Source organism: Carassius carassius, chromosome 40 (assembly GCF_963082965.1).
Source record: "Carassius carassius chromosome 40, fCarCar2.1, whole genome shotgun sequence".
NCBI classification, from domain to species: domain Eukaryota; kingdom Metazoa; phylum Chordata; class Actinopteri; order Cypriniformes; family Cyprinidae; genus Carassius; species Carassius carassius.
The window spans coordinates 17,381,400-17,404,524 of NC_081794.1; the positions used below are offsets into that span (position 1 = coordinate 17,381,400).

The 23,125-nt window shown below is 38.6% G+C and overlaps 1 protein-coding gene and 1 long non-coding RNA gene across 2 annotated transcripts in view; one reads left to right on the forward strand and one right to left on the reverse strand.

Annotated features, from left to right (window-relative positions):
* Nucleotides 1-5,911: 5,911 nt before the first annotated feature.
* LOC132121777 (uncharacterized) lies at nt 5,912-8,191 on the reverse strand. Its single transcript, XR_009426310.1, has 4 exons — nt 8,120-8,191; nt 7,554-7,671; nt 6,395-7,092; nt 5,912-6,012 (listed from the first exon to the last, which is right to left on the reverse strand). It is a non-coding gene; the product is annotated as an uncharacterized LOC132121777 (long non-coding RNA).
* Nucleotides 8,192-9,573: 1,382 nt separating this feature from the next.
* LOC132122252 (protein kinase C epsilon type-like) overlaps nt 9,574-23,125 on the forward strand; it is a 77,736-nt gene continuing 64,184 nt past the window's right edge. The window contains exon 1 of the mRNA XM_059532290.1: nt 9,574-10,575. Coding sequence (XP_059388273.1) covers nt 10,228-10,575 — 348 coding nt within the window. The 5' untranslated portion in view covers nt 9,574-10,227. The remainder of the gene's footprint in view (nt 10,576-23,125) is intronic.

Genomic DNA, 23,125 nt, shown 5'->3' on the forward strand with positions numbered 1-23,125 from the left:
CACATGTGATCTACAGGTCAAACGTGATTCACCCCTTAATTTATTAAAGTAACTCAAATTGAATTAACATTCATTTATACACAACTGGCAAAAGATAACTTTTCCCCCCTGTTACCTCAGCTATAGCAAAAGAACAACGCCCATGTTACATTTTATTGTGTATTGTGTATTATTTAAAAGAAACTCTATTGTGACTGAAACAGTCGACTGCTGAAAAAACCAGCTAAAACCAGCCTAAGCTGGTCAGGCTGGTTTTAGCTGGTCTCCCAGCCTGGTCATAGCTGGTTTATCAGGCTGGTTTTAGAGGGGTTTTGTCCACTTTTTTAGCTGGTTTTAGCTGGTCTTAGCTGGTCAGGATGGCTGGTCTTAGCTGGTTTTAGCTAGTCTTAGCTGGTTTTAGCTGGTCAGGCTGGTCTTAGCTGGTCTTAACTGGTTTTAGCTGGTCAGGCTGGACTTAGCTGGTTTTAGATGGTCAGACTAGCTGGTTTTAGCTGGTATTAGCTGGTTAGACTGGCTGGTCTTAGCTGGTTTAAGATGGTTTTAGCTGGTCAGGCTGGGGGACCACCCAGATAGCAAACTGACATAGAAACAACATAGAATCGATGTTTCTCTTGGCACTGACACAATGTTGATTTTCTGCTTGTTTAAAAAAAAAATCTCACATACTTAATAATAGATACATTAGTAACAATTTATTAAACACACATCACATTTAGTCAAAATGCCTTTATTTACAACCCGAATTCCGGAAAAGTTTTTTAAATTTTAATAAAATGAAAACTAAAAGACTTTCAAATCACATGAGCCAATATTTTATTCACAATAGAACATAGATAACATAGCAAATGTTTAAACTGAGAAAGTTTACAATTTTATGCACAAAATGAGCTCATTTCAATTTTGATTTCTGCTACAGGTCTCAAAATAGTTGGGACGGGGCATGTTTACCATGGTGTAGCATCTCCTTTTCTTTTCAAAACAGTTTGAAGACGTCTGGGCATTGAGGCTATGAGTTGCTGGAGTTTTGCTGTTGGAATTTGGTCCCATTCTTGCCTTATATAGATTTCCAGCTGCTGAAGAGTTCGTGGTCGTCTTTGACGTATTTTTCGTTTAATGATGCGCCAAATGTTCTCTATAGGTGAAAGATCTGGACTGCAGGCAGGCCAGGTTAGCACCCGGACTCTTCTACGACGAAGCCATGCTGTTGTTATAGCTGCAGTATGTGGTTTTGCACTGTCCTGCTGAAATAAACAAGGCCTTCCCTGAAATAGACGTTGTTTGGAGGGAAGCATATGTTGCTCTAAAACCTTTATATACCTTTCAGCATTCACAGAGCCTTCCAAAACATGCAAGCTGCCCATACCGTATGCACTTATGCACCCCCATACCATCAGAGATGCTGGCTTTTGAACTGAACGCTGATAACATGCTGGAAGGTCTCCCTCCTCTTTAGCCCGGAGGACACGGCGTCCGTGATTTCCAACAAGAATGTCAAATTTGGACTCGTCTGACCATAAAACACTATTCCACTTTGAAATAGTCCATTTTAAATGAGCCTTGGCCCACAGGACACGACGGCGCTTCTGGACCATGTTCACATATGGCTTCCTTTTTGCATGATAGAGCTTTATTTGGCATCTGCTGATGGCACGGTGGATTGTGTTTACCGACAGTGGTTTCTGAAAGTATTCCTGGGCCCATTTAGTAATGTCATTGACACAATCATGGCGATGAGTGATGCAGTGTCGTCTGAGAGCCCGAAGACCACGGGCATCCAATAAAGGTCTCCGGCCTTGTCCCTTACGCACAGAGATTTCTCCAGTTTCTCTGAATCTTTTGATGATGTTATGCACTGTAGATGATGAGATTTGCAAAGCCTTTGCAATTTGACGTTGAGGAACATTGTTTTTAAAGTTTTCCACAATTTTTTTACGCAGTCTTTCACAGATTGGAGAGCCTCTGCCCATCTTTACTTCTGAGAGACTCTGCTTCTCTAAGACAAAGCTTTTATAGCTAATCATGTTACAGACCTGATATCAATTAACTTAATTAATCACTAGATGTTCTTCCAGCGGAATCTTTTCAAAACTGCTTGCTTTTTTAGCCATTTGTTGCCCCCGTGCCAACTTTTTTGAGACCTGTAGCAGGCATTAAATTTTAAATGAGCTAAAAGTGTAAAATTTCTCAGTTTAAACATTTGCTACGTTATCTATGTTCTATTGTGAATAAAATATTGGCTCATGTGATTTGAAATTCCTTTAGTTTTCATTTTATTAAAATTTAAAAAACGTCCCAACTTTTCCGGAATTCGGGTTGTATACAAAATATACAGTTACAAATATGTTTAGAGCATACAAACCTTCTGTATACAAAGCTTCTATAAGACTAATATCGAAAATGCCTTTACACTCAAATACACACAAAGAGGTATAACGTAAATTATAGGCTAATATAAAACATCTCAAGTTACAAATTAAAAGAATTTACTTAAGAATTAAACTTATGTTATTTTGTACCAAATATGCCACTGTCCGACAGCTTATCAGAATTACTGGCCTGAGTCTGTATCCCCCCCCCCCCCCCCCACAAAAAGCTTATACTACTGTTCCAGCTATTAAAATAGTTCCGTTTTGTATGTAATGGCAAAGTGATTGTATATTTTATAGTTTTTATTATTATTATTATTATTATTAATAAAGGAATTGACTGAAGGGCACCACCAGGAGTGGAGCCTGCAGCTTAATTTGACTCAACACGGGAAACCTCACCCAGCCCGGACACGGAAAGGATTGACAGATTGACAGCTCTTTCTCGATTCTGTGGGTGTTGGTGCATGGCTGTTCTTAGTTGGTGGAGCGATTTGTCTGGTTCATTCCGATAACGAACGAGACTCCGGCTTTTTAAAAATGGTTACGTGGCCCCGTGCGGTCGGCGTTCAACTTCTTAGAGGGACAAGTGGTGTTCAGCCACGCGATAACAGGTCTGTGATGCCCTTAGATGTCCGGGGCTGCACGCGCGCCACAATGGGAGGATCAGCGTGTGTCTACCCTGCGCCCATCGAGGAATTCCCAGTAAGCGCGGGTCATAAGCCCACGTTGATTAAGTTAAGAAAAACGTTTGTTAAATATAAAGCAAAAATGAACTGAATCTTATATAAGAAAGCTTTAAATTACTGTGTAACAAAATAAAACAAATCAAAAACAAAACCTCTTTCATTATAATCATAATCATTCTGGCCCGAAGCCCGGTCCAAGGGATGTAAAAAAGTCGGGGTGAAATGCAGGGCTCTAGACCAGCCTATAAGTTTAACTTTTAAAAATGTTGTCATCCTAAAAACAAACAGCTTTACTCATTCTTGTACACAGAGTCTTATACTGTCTATCAGCTATGACTATTTTATTCTTTCAAAGGACGAAATGGGTGAAAAAACCGTAATAAAAATTAGACATAAAATGCAGGCTAGGAGCGAGGCCCTTTAGAGGCATAGATCGCACAGCAGCCACACTTGGCACAGCTCTTGCGACGGTATACTGAGTGAGAGCGGCATGGCTTATCGGACACAGCAACAGTAACCAAGGAGGGTGGGGTCAATCATAGCAATTTAGGAAGTTACTCAGAACATTTGATCAGATTCACTCCTGTAAATGGGTAAATTTGGTTCTCACTGTTCTCCTAATTGTGAATGGATTATACAGTGAGTGCATAATAGACGATAGAAACCACTGTCGGTAAACACAATCTGCCGTGCCATCAGCAGATGCCAACTAAAGCTCTATCATGCAAAAAGGAAGCCATATGTGAACATGGTCCAGAAGCGCCGTCGTGTCCTGTGGGCCAAGGCTCATTTAAAATGGACTATTTCAAAGTGGAATAGTGTTTTATGGTCAGACGAGTCCAAATTTGACATTCTTGTTGGAAATCACGGACGCCGTGTCCTCCGGGCTAAAGAGGAGGGAGACCTTCCAGCATGTTATCAGCGTTCAGTTCAAAAGCCAGCATCTCTGATGGTATGGGGGTGCATAAGTGCATACGGTATGGGCAGCTTGCATGTTTTGGAAGGCTCTGTGAATGCTGAAAGGTATATAAAGGTTTTAGAGCAACATATGCTTCCCTCCAAACAACGTCTATAAGATTTTCTATTTTATTATAAAATGTAATGTTATTCCTGTGATTCAAAGCAGAGTTTTCTGCATCATTACGCTAGTTTTCAGTGTCACATGGTCCTTTAGAAGCCATTACAATTTAATTTCATGCTCAAGAAATATTTCTGATAATTATTAATGTTAAAAACATTTCCCTTTCAATACTTCACTCGTACTGCATCTAAGATGCTATATATATTGGCCGCTTCGCCACAGGAATTCAGGTTACTTCGACTGAGTTGTGAAGCCTTTTAGCACAGCAAGGAACGCAGTGCTCCTTCCATATTTCAGGGAACCGAAGTTACGTTAGTAACTGAGAACGTTTTGCTGCTTCATATTTTGTGTGGATATGCTGATACATTGTATGTTTCAAAATTTCTTTGATGAATAGAAAGTTCATTGAACAGAATTTATTTGCATGTATCAAATATATTTATTAAATTTGTTAAAGCATTTATTAAATATAAATCTTTTGAAACATTTTAAATGTCTTCACTCACTTTTCAGCACTTTAATGTATGATGAATGAAATTATTAATTTCTCTCTCTTTTTAAATCTTTCTACAAATTTTTGAGTGGTATCATTGTTTCCACAAAAAAGTTAACCAGCAAAAACTGTTTTTAATATTGCTAATAATAAATAGTTAATGCTTCTTGAGCAGCAAATCAGCATATTAGAATGATTTCTGAATGATCATGTGACACTAAAACTTCTCTCTGTAAACAACAACAGATTTATAAACGATTCTAATGATGAATGTTGAATTCCCAAATGCAAATTAAAGTGACACTAGCACAGCATTTACAGTAAATCGAAACTGAAAACAGACATGTAGCGCGTCAGACTATAGCATGTCTTTATATAATTACATCACAACGGTTGCAAATTTTATGATAGTATTAAGCAATCTCAAATTTTCCCCACCATTCATAAAAGTTACCGGGCGAGTAACACGCCTCAGCACATAGATTGATTGATTGATTGATTGAACTTTATTGTCCAGTCTGTTTTCACAGAGAGGAAATTTTCTTTGACACTGTAACATACATTCACTGCTTAAAAATCACATCACAAATCAACAGCACAAATACAAAAAAAAAATTCTATAGTTAAACATTGTAAGAAAAAAAAATTAAAAATATCGAGTAAATAAAACATTTGCAACTCCTAAACAAAAATGTTGTGACTTCAGTTTACTGATATGCATGTGCTACTATTTTTACACCTGCAGATTCCACTGTCCCAGGTGATCAGTTTTGCTATAATAATACCTTCACAGAACATGGTAGTAGTCAGCTATCTGTGCAAAAGCAGAGAGGTCAGTGTGAAGTGCTGTCCAGACCAACATCTGATGTTCTGATGTCTTCAAGTGGGATCCCAGAAAACCGGCAATAAAAATAGTACAGTTCAAAATCAATTATACATAATCAATATAGCATGGCTTCCCATTCCTGTTCCTGGAGATCTTCCTTTCCTGCGGAATTCAGATCTAACCCTGATCTGGCTGTAATTGTCAACTGCTCCTGAGGAGCTGAAATTTGCAGAAAGGTAGACCTCCAGGAACCGGACCCCTGTATTATAAATTATCACATCTGGTATTATTAAGTATCAATCCAAGTTTAATTTTAAGATTAGGTGAGTAGAAAATATTTGTGGTATAATACTGGGATTCTTTCCAGTCCAGTGACTTTGTCATGTTTTCTTTTTCATATAATTTTCATACAATATTAATGATGCAAAATACAGTATAAACCCTGCATAAATTTACAAACCTGATATGGATAAATACAAGAGTGGAAAACCATGTTTGTTACATAGGAAAGCCTTCCATTGATGCGCTGTGAAGTGAATTTGTTGAGAAGTTCCTCCCTAAAGTAGAGAAAAAGACAGACAACACCGTAAAACTGTATTTTCATAGTGGGTCATTTAATAAAGTCACTATTGTACTTTTTTTTTAGGTAAACATGGTAAAAAGATTCTCCAACTGATTAATAATTGAATAGTAGTAGACTAGTAGTTTAGTAGTTTGAGTGCAAACAAACAGTGAGAATACAAAGGCAGAAAACACAGATAAACAGGACACAAAAGTGAGACATGAAGTCAACCTTTTGCATCATCTGCCAGAGTTCTGCCTCCAAATAAATGGTGATATTTTGGTACATGTAATTCAGAGAACAGGTAATTATTGTTAATTTACATATATTACCAACACTGTAACAATAGAAAGCTGGTTAACAATCTGTGAACTTACTTTTTAGGGCAATGATCACAATATAAGGATAATATTTGGTAGACTTGTATGTTCATCTTTAGTTGTCATCATCTGAAGTCATCGTGAGTCTTAGCATCTTCTGAAGTCATCGTGAGTCTTAGCATCTTCTGAAGGCTGGATCCAAACTGGAACTGGCGTAATGTCTAGTAACTTTGAGATGGGCATCCCAAGATAGAAACAGGAAACCAAAAGGAGAAAGATTAGCATAGCTGCTGTTCGTATTATTTCACACTAAAGATTATTTATTTCATCACATATAACTGTAGTGAACGGTTATGAGATGTGTTATGTGTGAATTATGTTAAAATGTAATTGATCACTGTGATCTAAGTTGAATTTTCTGAATAGCAGTTTTATGTGTGAATATAGTAAAATGTAACTTATTTCTATTTTAAATAGATCCAAAACCTTTGAATGGTAGTGTACACTAAAAGTTTATGTGGCAAAGTGGTGTGTGGTTCACCAAGGTCTGCAGCGGCCAGCTGGACAGATATTTGGGAGACAAGCACTGAGTAAAGTGCAAAATGATAAACACCTGTGTCTGATTGCAGTAACTGGCGTCGAGAGATCGGATAAAAAGCCACCGGAGAACGGCAAGGTGGAAAAACAGACTGGACTGAGAGCTTGTGCATGCTTCTCCCAATAGCAGCAGGATGAACCACGCCTGCTCACTACAGCTTAATAGTTTATAGTTAAAAATAAAAAAAAAATACATTTTTATTCAGCAATGATGCATTAAATCAATGAAAAGTGAGTGTCACTTTTTTTTGTTTCAGATAAATGCTGTTCTTTTGAATTTTTTTTCCTGAAAAAAAAAAGCTTTGGTGAACATGAGATGTCTTTTCAAAAACATAAAATATCTTACTGAATTTTGTATTTGTGGTTATTAACTGTATGGTTCAGTGTTCTTTGTAGATGTTGTCTGACAGGACTCTGGGTTGTAGCAGGCCATTAGCATTGAAGAATCTAGGAACATAAGCAATTTGTAACGGAGACAACCATATTTAGTCTACAATGCCAGTTTTATAACAAGGAACCAAGCTAAAGCAGAGAGGAAAATAAAAAGAAGAAAATAAAGAAAGCTATTTCGTAACGTAACAGAATTTGTTTCTAGGTTTTCTTATTTAATATTGCTTACTTATGGATGTCAAAGCCTTCTTAAAAATTTAAGAAGCTTTCCCAGTTCTTCTGCCTTCAGAAATTGCTAAATCTTGGAGCTTCGCCTGTTGCTGAGGTTTTTTTCCTCTCCTGAAAGGCTGAAATCAATAGTTTTTGTCAATATTTGTTTACCATGAGAGATCAAAACACATGATTCAGTTTATTGTCGCGCTGATGTAAGTGATGTCACCGATTAACGGTTAACTTACAATTTAGATGTTTAACTTTAGGTTAAATAAATGAGCCTATTTCCAATCACCCATTTAAAATAAATAAATAAAACACAGCAAACCTTTCACAGACCTGTCAAATGCTCTCATCTACACATAAAGATGTAATAAAAATCCCAAACTTTAATAAAGAGCTCCGTCTATGGAGTTAGCCTAATGTTACCTCCTCTGAAACGGGTAAGATGCTAACGGACTGGTTCGAAGACATTAACCATTTCTATGAAGTAAATTCAACAGAAGCGAGTCAAAAAAAAGCAAGAGAAATGTCAGGAACAGTTGTATGTAATATCTGTGTGATTTTAGGGACTAAACTTACCGAGAGCTTTGAAAACAGCAGCAAAAGTCAGTGATTCCCTGCTTGTCAGTTGTTGTGTTGGCGCTCCGTTTCTATGGCAACTCCCTTCCGCTCCAGTGTTTGAATGAAACTCGAATGTTCAGCACGCACGCCCATTTAAACACGTCACAGTCACGCAGAATTTACATGAATAAACATTTAAAATTAGAACATAACTTAAATAACTTAATTAAATAATTATTAAATCATCTATTCTTTTTACTAATTTATCACATTATGGGGACCAAATGTAAATATAGTAAGTATAGTATAGTAAGCCTAATACCAGTACATTATGACCTTGTAGTGACATTTTTTTAGGTCCCCATGAGGAAACAAGCTTATAAATCACACAGAATGGAGTGTTTTGAAAATCTGAAATACCAGAATATTTCCTGTAAGAGGTAGGTTTAGTTGTAGGGCGATAGAAAATATGGTAAAAATTAGAGACCAGCTAAAACCAGCCTGATCAGCCTGGCCAAGCTGGGAGACCAGCTAAAACCAGCTTAACCAGCCTGGCCAAGCTGGGAGACCAGCTAAAACCAGCTTAACCAGCCTGGCCAGGCTGGGAGACCAGCTAAAACCAGCTTAAACAGCCTGGTCAAGCTGGGAGACCAGCTAAAACCAGCCTGGCCAGGCTGGGAGACCAGCCAAAACCAGTCTCGACAGGCTGGGAGACCAGCTGACCAACCAGCTAAAACCAGCTTAACCAGCCTGGCCAAGCTGGGAGACCAGCTAAAACCAGCTTAACCAGCCTGGCCAGGCTGGGAGACCAGCTAAAACCAGCTTAACCAGCCTGGCCAGGCTGGGAGACCAGCTAAAACCAGCTTAAACAGCCTGGTCAAGCTGGGAGACCAGCTAAAACCAGCCTGGCCAGGCTGGGAGACCAGCCAAAACCAGTCTGGACAGGCTGGGAGACCAGCTGACCAACCAGCTAAAACCAGCTTAACCAGCCTGGCCAAGCTGGGAGACCAGCTAAAACCAGCTATTTCTAGCTATTTCCAGCTAAAACCAGCCAACCAGCTTAGGCTGGTTTAAACTGTTTTTTTCACCATATATATGGGCCCTTATCAATTTTTTTATTATAGTTATACAGTAAGAAAATTAAATCCAAGGAATATATATATATATATATATATATATATATATATATAGCATGTCCAAAATAGTCAAAATAGAATTAAATTATTTTTGTGTACACTACCATTAACCCTTCCTTTAACAGAGACCTTGTAGACATTATTTGGTCCAATAATGAACCCAACAGACTCTTGTAATCCAGCCCTCGGGTGCCTCGCTCTGTTTCCCCACGCTGCTGCTCCTCTGTCTGTATACACACGCTCCCCATCCGGTGCAGAGTGGACGCGGCGCGGCTTGAATCATCTGACGTGTTTTGCGCATTTCCTGGCGCTCGAGTGCAGGGAGGGAGAGAGTGAGTAAGTGAGTGAGTGAGAGAGAGAGCGAGCGAGAGAGAGCGAACAGGGAGGAAGCCTGCAGCGTAAAGTACTAACATGAGCGTGTAGCTCAACTGCTTTCGCCTTCTCAAATCAACAAAGAAGCGAAGAAGCTGAATATCTCAGCGAGTGGATGGCAGAAGTCACCGAGCGGTTCGTCAGCAGACTGGGAGAAGGAGGAATCCCAAACGCCTCTCCCAATCAACGCCTATTGGAAAACGAATAGTACAAGACAAGCCCCGCTGAAGACCATTACATTTGGGATATTTGACTCTGTGTTTATTGCCGATATTTTGCCTCTTGGACTCGCACCTCTACTCAGCGCTATTCCAGACGTAGGGAATTCGCTCGTTTACGTTTGCTTCCCATTACGAGGAAAGACGGATCGTAAACAAAAACAGGAGCTTCTGGTTTTACATATCACAACTTTTGCATGATTTTTCCGCTCAAACGAGAGAATCAGGTTGATCCGACTAGTGGTTTGGGGGATTAAATCATCACAGCATCCATCTATACGTGCCTGTATACTGATGACGCTATGACATCCACGGGTATAGAGACCCCCTGAATCAAAACCTGCTTTTGAATCCGTCTGTTATTGCAAAGAAGATAGTTGGATCTCACTTGAGCATCATCATGGTGGTTTTTAATGGAGAGTTGAAGATCAAGGTTTGCGAAGCTTTGGACCTGAAACCTACCGCATGGTCGCTCCGGCATGCTGTGGGACCAAAGACCCAGACCTTCCTCTTGGACACGTATATTGCCCTCAACGTGGATGATTCCCGTGTGGGCCAAACTTCTACCAAGCAGAAGACGAATAGTCCAACTTGGAATGATGAGTTCATAACAGAGGTTTATGATGGGAAGAAAATCGAACTGTCTGTCTTTCACGATGCGCCCATTGGCTATGATGACTTTGTGGCCAACTGCACTATACAGTTTGAGGACTTGCTGCAGAATGGCAGAGGGCACTTTGAAGATTGGGTATGTTCATTTCAGTTTATTGGCATTGTTTAATCACTTCAATCTGGCCCCTGGAGGCCCCTCAAGAGTGGGTGACTTAACATTCTCTCACATCCAAGGTGATGGAGCACTTCTACTGAGACAGAACTAACACTGGTGTAATCTAGTGCAGTGGTTCTCAGTTCTGGTCCTGAAGTAATCCAGCACTATGACATTATGGATGTCTACCTTTATTTATCACTCTTGATTTATGTAATCAGCTCATATAGCTGCCTCAAGACCTTAAGTTGTTGTGGAGACATCCAAAATGTAATCTTGCAAATTTGAAGCCACTGATATGTTGTCTAGGCCATCATTTACATGGGGGCTGGTCAGTTTTAGCTTCTGCCCAGCAAAGCCTCTTGTTTCCCAGCCTTCCTCATAGGTTCTCACGCTCTCGGGGTTTTCCCATTTCTCGACAAAACATGTTCTACTGCTATTGAATCCAGACCTACATTTACCATTTCCGTCAAGTCAAGCTATTTTGCAAATTGCCTTCATGAGATGTAGTGCTCCCATGACAGAGAAGGAAATAATCAATGCTTAATTATGCAAGCTGTAAAATGAGTTTGACACATAGTTTACAAGTTACAACCTGTCATACATCTAGCCAACTTTTTCTAATAAGTATTCTGTAGAACAGCACAGTCGTATGAAACTGGGTGTTTCACCTTGCCGTTCAACTTATTTTGGATTTTGTCCACTCAGAAGAAATAGGCCCTTTTACAACAAAAAGTGATGCTCAGTTCACTGGCTTCCATTAGTTTTAATAGTGTTGGCCCTTTTGTTCTCTTTTGAGAAAGTTACCAATTGTATCTTTTTAAATTAAGTTATTGATTGTAATATTGTTAGCAATTGCATGCTTTTGTGTGTTTTACAGGGCATATAACACACCTGCTGTGTTATGTGTTTCAGTAATAGTAAAGATTCACTTAGCATTCTAATCATGCATGGAATTATGAGTTGGTCTGTTATATAATCTTCAGCTGAGGGGCTGCAGTTGGGAGTGTTTTGTGTGTTTGTTCGTTAGACACCCAGGGAAAGGTCAGCATATATCGATTATGCCACTACATTGGTCAATCTTCCACTTCCCGTCACTGGCAACTCGCGCTGTAAATGTGTCAGGCAAGAGAGTGAGAAGGAAATCAATTTAATCTCTGCATTCCCTCATAAGGGCTTTGACGACCCGCCTAATCATAACACATCCGAAGCCCTCTGTCTCTCCGCCTGTGTGCATATTAAAACATTTGCCGAGTTAAAAATGGTTAAATCATCCCAGGTGTATGCTAAATTTACTGTTTAAGGAAATATTGCTAGTCTTCATATGCTAACTTTATCATTCAAATTTACAAGTGCTTATATGGCTCTACAAAAAGGGCAGTTTCTGCCATATGTTAATCATGGCCATGGCCAATGCATCTGACTTAATTGGAGCTAAACATTTTGTCAGACTTCATAGTCACAGACATGCTTGATAACAATGATTTGGACATGGTAGCTCTGGTATGCCTAATTTCCCAGAGAGGCACAGAAGTACAATCTTCATTAGCCATGTCTCGTTACACAAATTAATAAAAGCAGGAGTTTGTTTATAGAATGTATATTAGTTTATATTTGTTTAGAATGTTTAAAACTTCAATTCAATTCCTGAATTTGAATTGAGATAGAAAATAGGGTCCAGAGTTTCAATGGAAGTATGAAGTAAAAAGCAAAGAAGTTCATCTAAGTGTAATTTTCAATTAATTTTCTTAAATCAGCTCTTGTTAACAGTTTTGAAATTGAAAAAAGTCCATTCAAAGTCCATTCAATTTTAATGTTTTTTTTTTTAGACTTTGCAGATAGACAGAATGACATATACTGTAAATAGATACCGGTAATTCTTGAATTGCCCTTCCTGTTCGACGTCTGTAAAATATCAATTCAGTTCTAATTCCAATTTATGAATTAAAAGGATGTCAGTTATTTAATTCTGAATTTTGCACAAACCAGCTTGTAATGTGATATTTCATTTGTTGGAGCATTATTGTTTCTATTAGAATAGATGGTGTAATTAGAATAGACAACCGGTATAATGAGCCTTAGGATGTCAAATTTTTCTTAAAAAGTTTTTAGTGTCATCTCAAATTAATGCATAAAGGTGAGGTACAGTTTATCTGAAAAAGAAACCAAATGAGGCAAATGTTTAGGAATACAGTTGTTTCTAGGCACATCATTTGAGCAGCAAAAGCTGGAACCAGATGTCTCCCAAGAAACCCACGCACTTCATGGAGTGGATACACATCCAATGAGCTTCATCCGTACATTCACTCCCACTGTTATCCACACAGGTGGAGCTTTATTTTCCGCTTGGAACAAGGAAGCATACTTACTAATTTAGAAAGCCTCCTCTACTTCAACAAACACAAACAGAACCACAGAAAAACCGTAGCAGCAGTGTTACAAAACTGTTTATTGGGAAAATTAACCAACCAGGACCTCAGACCCTTGAGAAGACGCTGTTGTGTCATGTTTGTTGCTTTACCACTTCTCTATTGGGTTTTTGGCCTGTAATTGTTCCCCAACCGCATGTTGTGGTCCGTTGCAACAAAGTTTTCAGAAATTGCACCACTTTTGGGCACTCACATCTTCTCCTAATGCTAAGCCAATGGTTAGTTGGGTTTGAACGTTGTGTTAGTTGTCTGTGTAGCATTTAGCGCAAGAGGTAATTGGAGCCTGGTCTTTTGGCTGGTTCTCAGACACAACTGAGACACAGCCACGCGTCTTTGTTGTGTGAGGCAGGAATGGACTGAATAATTTACAAGCCTTCCATCAGCCTCTTTATGGAATGTCTGATCCGGCACAGATCATCCATGACACCCTTAGCTCAAGTTAGCCACAATCCCATTATAACCAGCGAAAGTGGTCCTTATCTATAGGGATGTCTCTGCCTTCAGTTACCAGCCTTTTATACTGAGGGGGTCATCTGTAAAGAGTCAGAGAAAGAGGGGGCCACAAGTGGCAGGGAGGACTTCTGCTGATCTTGCGGCCACTTGCTCTCATCTTTTTCGGGTTCATTCAGTCTTCTTCCTTGTATTGTCCTCCTCCTGCTTTTCCTCTGCTTCCTTCACCTTCTCTCTACTGGGTTTCCTTCCCTTCCATTTTGTTGTCCGAACTCTCCTTGGTAAATTCACAGATATTTATGGTCCTGACATTACATCCAGTCCATTACAAACCAGCTCCAAATGCTTAAAACACATTTCACTAGGAGTGGTGGTTAGCTGCAGATAATGAGCTTTAAAGGCCTGCAGTTTCCTTAATGTCTTTCCACTGCATTACAGCTTACATTACAGTTATCGATTGCACTTAGCATTTTACAGGTTTATGCCCAGCAGCTCTCTTTTCCATTGTCTCCTCTTAAACATTGGTGTTAGCTATACAGTACTCCCTGGTTACTGGACATTGACATCATTTGCCCTCACTTCTACCTGGCCATTTGCGCAAATAGGCCATCAGGCTGAGGCTGAAACACCAGCTCCTCCCCCACTTTGGCATACCGTTGCCACAGGAACTCATATCAACCTCTTGCCCAGCCAAAGCACATCAAAGCTGGGTGTTGATTGAGTTCCTTCACCCATCAGGGATTTATTAGGAATCCCGTATCTGTGCTTCTAGGCACAGGTGGCAACATGTCGGCTTAAACAGACAAAAAAACCTTCCCATCATGTCTTTGGTGTTGGTGTTGGTTTTGTGTTTTTCTGTGTTTTTCATCACTTCTCAAATCTTGGGATTTGAGGGGGAAGGGTGAATTGTGGGTAAGCAGGATCAGTTCATCCAGCAGCAATAATTAATTTAATGAAATGACTCAATGAGAGACTGGTGAAATGTGTATTTAATTGTGTCTCTCCTCATTTGTTCATCTTGTGTAATTTGGTTTGTGTGTGTGTGTGTGTGTGCTTTGCAGATTTGTGTCTGTGACCACCGATTGTCTAGATTTCACATGCTGTGCTGAGCTCTCGCCTGAGGCACATTGAGAATGCTTACAGTTGAAAGGGAACAATACAGGTGACATGAGATACTCTGGCAAATATGCCTGATCTCTACATGACCCAGTTATACACACACACACACACTCACTTGTACTCTCACCTCCACAGCATAATACACCACATATGTGAATATCTTCTCTTTATGGCTAGTGCTAAGGGGTTTTAAGCTGAATTGTTGTTGTAGATTCATGGGCATGTTCATGTAGTACGAAAATAAATTATGGAAAACATGAATGTGATTGATTTTATATTATTTGAAAACTCTGTAGCCTTTTTTCTGGGTTCCAATGTTGGCATAGATAATCATTTAAGGTCCTTCAATGCCGTTCAAAAGTCAGCAGTATTAATATATATATATATATTTTAAAGAAATTAATACTTTTATTCACCAAGGATGCATTCAATTGACCAAAAGTGACTGTAAATACAATTAATATTATTTAACAAGATTTCGGTTTCAAATAAATGCTGTTCTTTTAAACCTTATATTCATTGAAGGACATGGTTAAATTTTAAAGTATATTAAATAGAAGTTATTTTAAACTGCAATAATATTTCACAGTATTACTGTTTTCTGTAATTATGATCAAATAAATTAATCATATCTGAGCATAAGAAGCTTCTTTCAAAAAAATATTTAAAAATCATATAAAATTCTTAGACATAATGTACATTTAAAAATGTTTTTCTAACAAATTGTAGGCCTTGTAACAGCAAATTATGCTTGTTAATGTTACTTATGAAACATATTATATATTTCTACTGAGAAAATCACACTTTTGTCTGGAAAAGGCATCTCTGAGTGTGTAAAAAGCTTCATCTAGCAAAGGTAGGGAAGGCGAGCAAGGGTGGTATGGATGGGGTTTGAATGTGTGCAGATTCATGAATTATTTTCCTGAAGAAATGCTCATATGGCCCACAGTGGGGCCAGAATTTCCTATCATGATATCTGCAGTCTTCTTCACTGCAGGAGCCAGCAACAGACTTGAATCCTCTCAGCACCCTATTCACACTCTGTGTGTTCACACGTGTGTGTGCAATCATTTTATGCCGAGATTAAATCAAAGTAATTCACACCTCATGATGTTTGAGACACAAAGACTAGTCTGTTCCTGTGCCCACAGTTACATGAGCGTTTTATCTCCAGATGGCTGTTTTCGTTTTGTCTGGTCTCTTTTTATGCTATTTACTAAATTAAAGCCATGAAGGCCTCTCAGGACCTAGTATTTATTCAAACTGAATTCCAATCAGACCTTCAAAGGCTCCCATTATTAGTCTGTATCATGAATTATGCACAATTAGCCCCAGTGATGTGTCTTATTAGTAATTCATGGAGCTCTGAAGGTTTCACTCAGAGCCTGTGCTTTCACAGAGCTGAATGTGCATGTATGGCCACGTTTGTGTGTGATTTTGAGTGTGAATGGGAGCCGTGCATGCCGCCATGCTGAGACTCAGCTGTTGACAGATGGACGTAGGAGGACCGTTGCTGAGCTCAAACTGTCTTAGAGAGAGAGAGTAAGAAATGGATGAGGAGAGTATGAAGGAGGAGAGGGTGTAATTGAGGAGTAGAAGGGAAGAAAAAGTGTTCTTCAATGTTTAATCATAGCTATAGATTCATTAAAAAATCAGCGGCATATGTGTTTAAAACTTCTTGGACCTACTTTTGATTTCCCAAGTGCAGGGACAGTCTTCAGTCGCAGTATTTCTTTCTCTTCACACATCCCTAAAGAGAAGTCTCAGTTCCCTATCTTTAGTCAAATCAACAGTCCTAATAGGACTAATGGCTTAATGTAACAAACTACTTGAACACAGTTTCACTCTTTTCATTTTTAAAGAAACAGGCCACCTTTTTTGTACAATCTGGGATTGACGCATCACTTTTATATTTAGTCCTGAGACAAGGATCCATAAATTGCAACCACCTCCATATATAACATTACGTTAAGTTGGAAATCTATCATGAGCTCTCTTCTCAGTGTATCATATAACAAATTCAACTTCATGCAATATTAAAGGGATCGTTTACCAAGAAATGAAAAACCGTGAAGAAATAGTTCACCCCAAAAAATAATTTACTCGGTCTCATGTCATTCCAAACCTGTATGAGTTTCTTATTTTATGTTGAACATACTAAAGAAGTCAATGGGGACCAACAACTGTTTGATTCTTCAAAATATCTTCTTTTGTGTTCATCATAAGAAAGCACCTCATACAGGTCTGGAACGACGTGAGGGTGAGTAAATTGACAAAATTGTCATTTTTGGGTGAACTATTCCTTTACATGATGACAAAATTTGTACCCTTGTTTTCTGAAACCTGTTGTTCCAAAAACCTCCAAAAACCTTGTTTTTAGACCATTGAGCAGCACAAAGCATTTTTCCATGGAGATGCATGTTCGGGAGAGCGTGAGCAGCATGTGTTTTCTATGGCTTGCGGGTATCTGTTTGCACAGTGGTGATTAGAACAGAGAGAGGGCGAGCAAGAGACTTTTAGGGCCAATGAGGGGGACATGTTCAGGCACTGGAGGACAGTAACCAGAGCAAGAGTTTGTTTTCCTCGTGTTGTACTTGATAGCCTTACCGCATACACACCACAAGGTCTTGTGCGCATGTGTGAAACTAGTCCTGAGGTGTTTTTTTGTGGATGTATGAAGTCAGCTGCCTCAGGTTCTCATAAGTGTCCTTGCAGAGTAACCACAGGTGTAGGTCATCACATTAACGATTCAACATGTGCCACTTACATCCCAGATAAGTTGTAGAAACTGTCCAAATACTTTTGTTGTAACTCTGAAAAGTATATATTTGTTGTTTTGAAATTTTCAACCTTTAAAAACGTCTGGTTATAAAGGTCTGTGCTTTTTTCCGATACTCTGATGATTCTCCTAAAATTCCTAAATTAGAATCAAATGAGAAAACTGAAAAACATTCAGTAAGGGAATTGTAACCCAATCCAGGCTAAAGTCTCCAAAATAGATAACAAGCATCAAAGTTTGATTTCAACCATTAATGTCACTATGATTTCAATCTTTGACATGGCCTTGCTCAGTCAATATTAAAGATATCAAGGTCACATTTTATCAGAATGTTCTTTAGCTTATATGAAGTATAAATCACACACACAAAAAAAGACTTAAGCTGGGTTTTCACAGCCAGGGTCACATTTGATCTATATCTGGAATATGAGAAATGTTTGCGTTTATATTGGTCCATTGAAGACTTTGGCAAATCTGAGCACATTTTGAGGTATACTGAGATCTGAAAGTCTAGAGGTCACACATGCAAGATTACTATGGTTTTTAGAGAATCTGTGAGGCAGAAGTTTCTATTTGTTCTCCATGCCATTTTATTTCTGTCTTGGAGAAACAGTTAAGATATTAAAGAGATCTCCTTTGTGATATGTCTTTTCTAAGGGGAGGGACAGTGAGGCAGTGAGCCTCTTGAGCTGTGGGTGTGTGGACAAGGTTAAGCTGCAGGGTGTTGCATAAGTGGAGCTGATTATGTCCCACAGCTTATCTCTGGGTTTTATCCTCCCTTTCTCCCCTTTCTCCCTCTGTTTTTCTCTATTGCTCTCCTGTTATGTCTTCATGATATCCGTATGATGCCTTTAGTTTGACCTCAGTAGCATCTACTGTTATAATTGATTTTGTGCATGTAGTGCTACAGTTTTTCAGGAGCTCAGTATTCAATAAATAATTTTAGGCCATGAACCAAATCAAGCAGCTCTGACAAGGTCCACATCATTATTGTGACTTAAGTAAAAGTTTGAGATTGTGTAATTATGAAGCCATGAAGTACACATGAAACATCGCAAATGATGTACTCAAAAAGGTTTGAAAGTATAGGTTCAGTATAAAAACATTTATTAAAATGTATTTTTCTAAATATTTTTCCAAGTTTCTTGGAAAATATTAATGTATATACAAATATACAGTTGTATGAGCAGATATACTAATATATTCATATATATAAATATATATTTTATTATTAAGATATAGTATAATATATTATAATGTCAATGCTTTATATTTTAATATATAGTTCTTATTAATAAATATATTATTTATTATTAGTATTATCATTTAAAACTTTATTTTAAATAAATTTAATTAAAAATTTAATTAAAATTTAAAAAATGTTTAATATACGTGTGTGTGTGTATGTGTGTGTATTTACACCTCTCTCTCTTTAAATATTTTATTTAAATTAAAATAATGAATAATGCAGTGTTCTTATTAATAAATGAATATTATATATTTATGAATTAATTTATAATTCATATTCCCAGCGATCTCAACCTAGTGGCTGAGTCCAGCCTAAAAAAAAGCTCAGGAGAGTTGACGGACCATTGCTGCGCATCGTCATGAAAATGTATCATTTGCACGTGTTTTTAAGCCTTGCCAATTTAAACATTCAAAAAAGTAAGGCATTTATACCCAAGATGCGGAAAAACTCAACGGAGTACTTGCATGCCGTGTTCGGCGCATGCAGAGAGACTCGTCTCATGGACAGTAACACCGAAACGAGCTCTCCATCACGTCCTCCTGCACCTGTATGGACAAACTAAATTCGCAGTTTAAACATGCAAACAGAAAAAGATGTGAAAGAGCCCAATTCAGCACTTGCACACAGTGTTCTGTACACACAGGGCGCATGCCGAGAGATGTGTCTCAAAGTGCTTGAACATAGAAATTGCCTCTTCTTGCCCTTGTACCGATAAATACACAGCGGTGTAAATTCCAACAGTTGGGTGGACAATAAACATAAAATTTCTCAAGAGAAATTTTTGAAGTGGACACAAATAATACGGCTAAAATTGTACTTGTAAGGATATGTATGTATACACCGAGGAAAGCCTTACTAGTAATCGTGCATCAGGGAGGTTGTGCCAAATTATACAACCTTAAGCTGTTGTGGTCACGCCACGACATAGGTAGTGTCCGTTGGTAGACATTATTACTATCTCTCACAGTGTTGCATGTTTGCGGTTTTCCTGTGGAATTGGGCTACTTTATCACTGTTGTCACAGGGTGTTTTTCATGTCCGTGGGTTGAAGCAACCCCAATAATTTGTATTTTAGCCACCGGAACACGATTTTTTACCAAGGGACCCCCTCAAATTACGGTTAGTTTGGGTTAGCTTTGAGTAACAAATGGGCAGATTTTATGAAAACCTGGCAACCCTTTTCTTCAAGCAGGTAATGTTATTATTGCTAACATAGCAGACTCATCGGAAAATACATTGGCATCATCTGTATTAAAGAAAAATAAATCACTTCATCCAATGTTTAAGTGAATAAAATAGCCTTGAGAGCCTTACTTACTGGAGATTCACAATTATTGACCTGGTTCTCTCTCACAGCACTTGGGTGTGTGTAGGTGATGTAAAAGAGGAAAGCAGGAATGTGAGGTAAGGGAGGGGAGACTCAAAAATTTATAACACATTTTTGCCATTTGCATAGTGTTATTTTACACTTATTTAAAATATAAAATATTGTTATTCACAATACACAGTATGACCACTCCTAATTTAGCTACTAGCTGCTGTCGGTGTCCTTAATGTTAATCCAAGAAAATGAAAGAAAGAACATAACTCACTGCTCTTGACTGAATTACTTTGTAGTTTTTAACAAGAAGTGATCCACAGTCTAACTAAAAAAATTATTCACACACACATACTCCTATATTATACTCCTATACCAGGTAGGGCTGGGCGATATATTGAATATTAGCGATAATATCGGAATAATTTTGACGACGATGTACAATTTGAATATATCGGGAATATCGAATATTTCAAATTCAATGTCACCTTTATTTATATAGCGCTTTAAACAAAATACATTGCATCAAAGCAACTGAACAACATTCATTAGGAAAACAGTGTCAATAATGCAAAAATGAGAGTTAAAGGCAGTTCATCATTGGATTCAGTTATGTCATCTCTGTTCAGTTAAATAGTGTCTGTGCATTTATTTGCAATCAAGTCAACGATATCGCTGTAGATGAAGTGTCCCCAACTAAGCAAGCCAGAGGCGACAGCGGCAAGGAACCGAAACTCCATCGGTGACAGAATGGAGAAAAAAACCTTGGGAGAAACCAGGCTCAGTTGGGGGGCCAGTTCTCCTCTGACCAGACGAAACCAGTAGTTCAATTCCAGGCTGCAGCAAAGTCAGATTGTGCAGAAGAATCATCTGTTTCCTGTGGTCTTGTCCTGGTGCTCCTCTGAGACAAGGTCTTTACAGGGGATCTGTATCTGGGGCTCTAGTTGTCCTGGTCTCCGCTGTCTTTCAGGGATGTAGAGGTCCTTTCTAGGTGCTGATCCACCATCTGGTCTGGATACGTACTGGATCCGGGTGACTGCAGTGACCCTCTGATCTGGACACAGACTGGATCTGGTGGCCACGGTGACCTCGGAACAAGAGAGAAACAGACAAATATTAGCGTAGATGCCATTCTTCTAATGATGTAGCAAGTACATAGGTTGTTATGGGAAGTGTTTCCGGTTCCGGTTTACCTAATTAATGCAGCCTAAAAATCCTTTAACGGATTTGGATAATAAAAGCATATTAGTATGTTATGTGTATGCCAGGTTAAAGAGATGGGTCTTTAATCTAGATTTAAACTGCAAGAGTGTGTCTGCCTCCCGAACAATGTTAGGTAGGTTATTCCAGAGTTTGGGCGCCAAATAGGAAAAGGATCTGCCGCCTGCAGTTGATTTTGATATTCTAGGTATTATCAAATTGCCTGAGTTTTGAGAACGTAGCGGACGTAGAGGATTATAATGTAAAAGGAGCTCATTCAAATACTTAGGTGCTAAACCATTCAGGGCTTTATAAGTAATAAGCAATATTTTAAAATCTATGCGATGCTTGATAGGGAGCCAGTGCAGTGTTGACAGGACCGGGCTAATATGGTCATACTTCCTGGTTCTAGTAAGAACTCTTGCTGCTGCATTTTGGACTAGCTGTAGTTTGTTTACTAAGCGTGCACAACAACCACCCAATAAAGCATTACAATAATCTAACCTTGAGGTCATAAATGCATGGATTAACATTTCTGCATTTGACATTGAGAGCATAGGCCGTAATTTAGATATATTTTTGAGATGGAAAAATGCAGTTTTACAAATGCTAGAAACGTGGCTTTCTAAGGAAAGATTGCGATCAAGTAGCACACCTAGGTTCCTAACTGATGATGAAGAATTGACAGAGCAACCATCAAGTCTTAGACAGTGTTCCAGGTTATTACAAGCAGAGTTTTTAGGTCCTATAATTAACACCTCTGTTTTTTCAGAATTTAGCAGTAAGAAATTACTCGTCATCCAGTTTTTTATATCGACTATGCAATCCATTAGTTTTTCAAATTGGTGTGTTTCACCGGGCTGCGAAGAAATATAGAGCTGAGTATCATCAGCATAACAGTGAAAGCTAACACCATGTTTCCTGATGATATCTCCCAAGGGTAACATATAAAGCGTGAAGAGTAGCGGCCCTAGTACTGAGCCTTGAGGTACTCCATACTGCACTTGTGATCGATAGGATACATCTTCATTCACTGCTACGAACTGATGGCGGTCATATAAGTACGATTTAAACCATGCTAATGCACTTCCACTGATGCCAACAAAGTATTCAAGTCTATGCAAAAGAATGTTGTGGTCAATTGTGTCAAACGCAGCACTAAGATCCAATAAAACTAATAGAGAGATACACCCACGATCAGATGATAAGAGCAGATCATTTGTAACTCTAAGAAGAGCAGTCTCAGTACTATGATACGGTCTAAATCCTGACTGGAAATCCTCACATATACCATTTTTCTCTAAGAAGGAATATAATTGTGTGGATACCACCTTTTCTAGTATCTTGGACAGAAAAGGGAGATTTGAGATTGGTCTATAATTAACTAGTTCTTTGGGGTCAAGTTGTGGTTTTTTGATGAGAGGCTTAATAACAGCCAGTTTGAAGGTTTTGGGGACATGTCCTAATGACAATGAGGAATTAATAATAGTCAGAAGAGGATCTATGACCTCTGGAAGCACCTCTTTCAGGAGCTTAGATGGTATAGGGTCTAACATACATGTTGTTGGTTTAGATGATTTAACAAGTTTATACAATTCTTCCTCTCCTATAGTAGAGAATGAGTGGAACTGTTCCTCAGGGGATCTATAGTGCACTGTCTGATGTGATACTGTAGCTGACGGCTGAATGGTTGCAATTTTATCTCTAATAGTATTGATTTTAGAAGTAAAGTAGTTCATAAAGTCATTACTGCTGTGGTGTTGGGAAATGTCAACACTTGTTGAGGCTTTATTTTTCGTTAATTTAGCCACTGTATTGAATAAATACCTGGGGTTATGTTTGTTTTCTTCTAAAAGAGAAGAAAAGTAATCGGATCTAGCAGTTTTTAATGCTTTTCTGTAGGATATGTTACTTTCCCGCCAAGCAATACGAAATACCTCTAGTTTTGTTTTCCTCCAGCTGCGCTCTATTTTTCGGGCTGCTCTCTT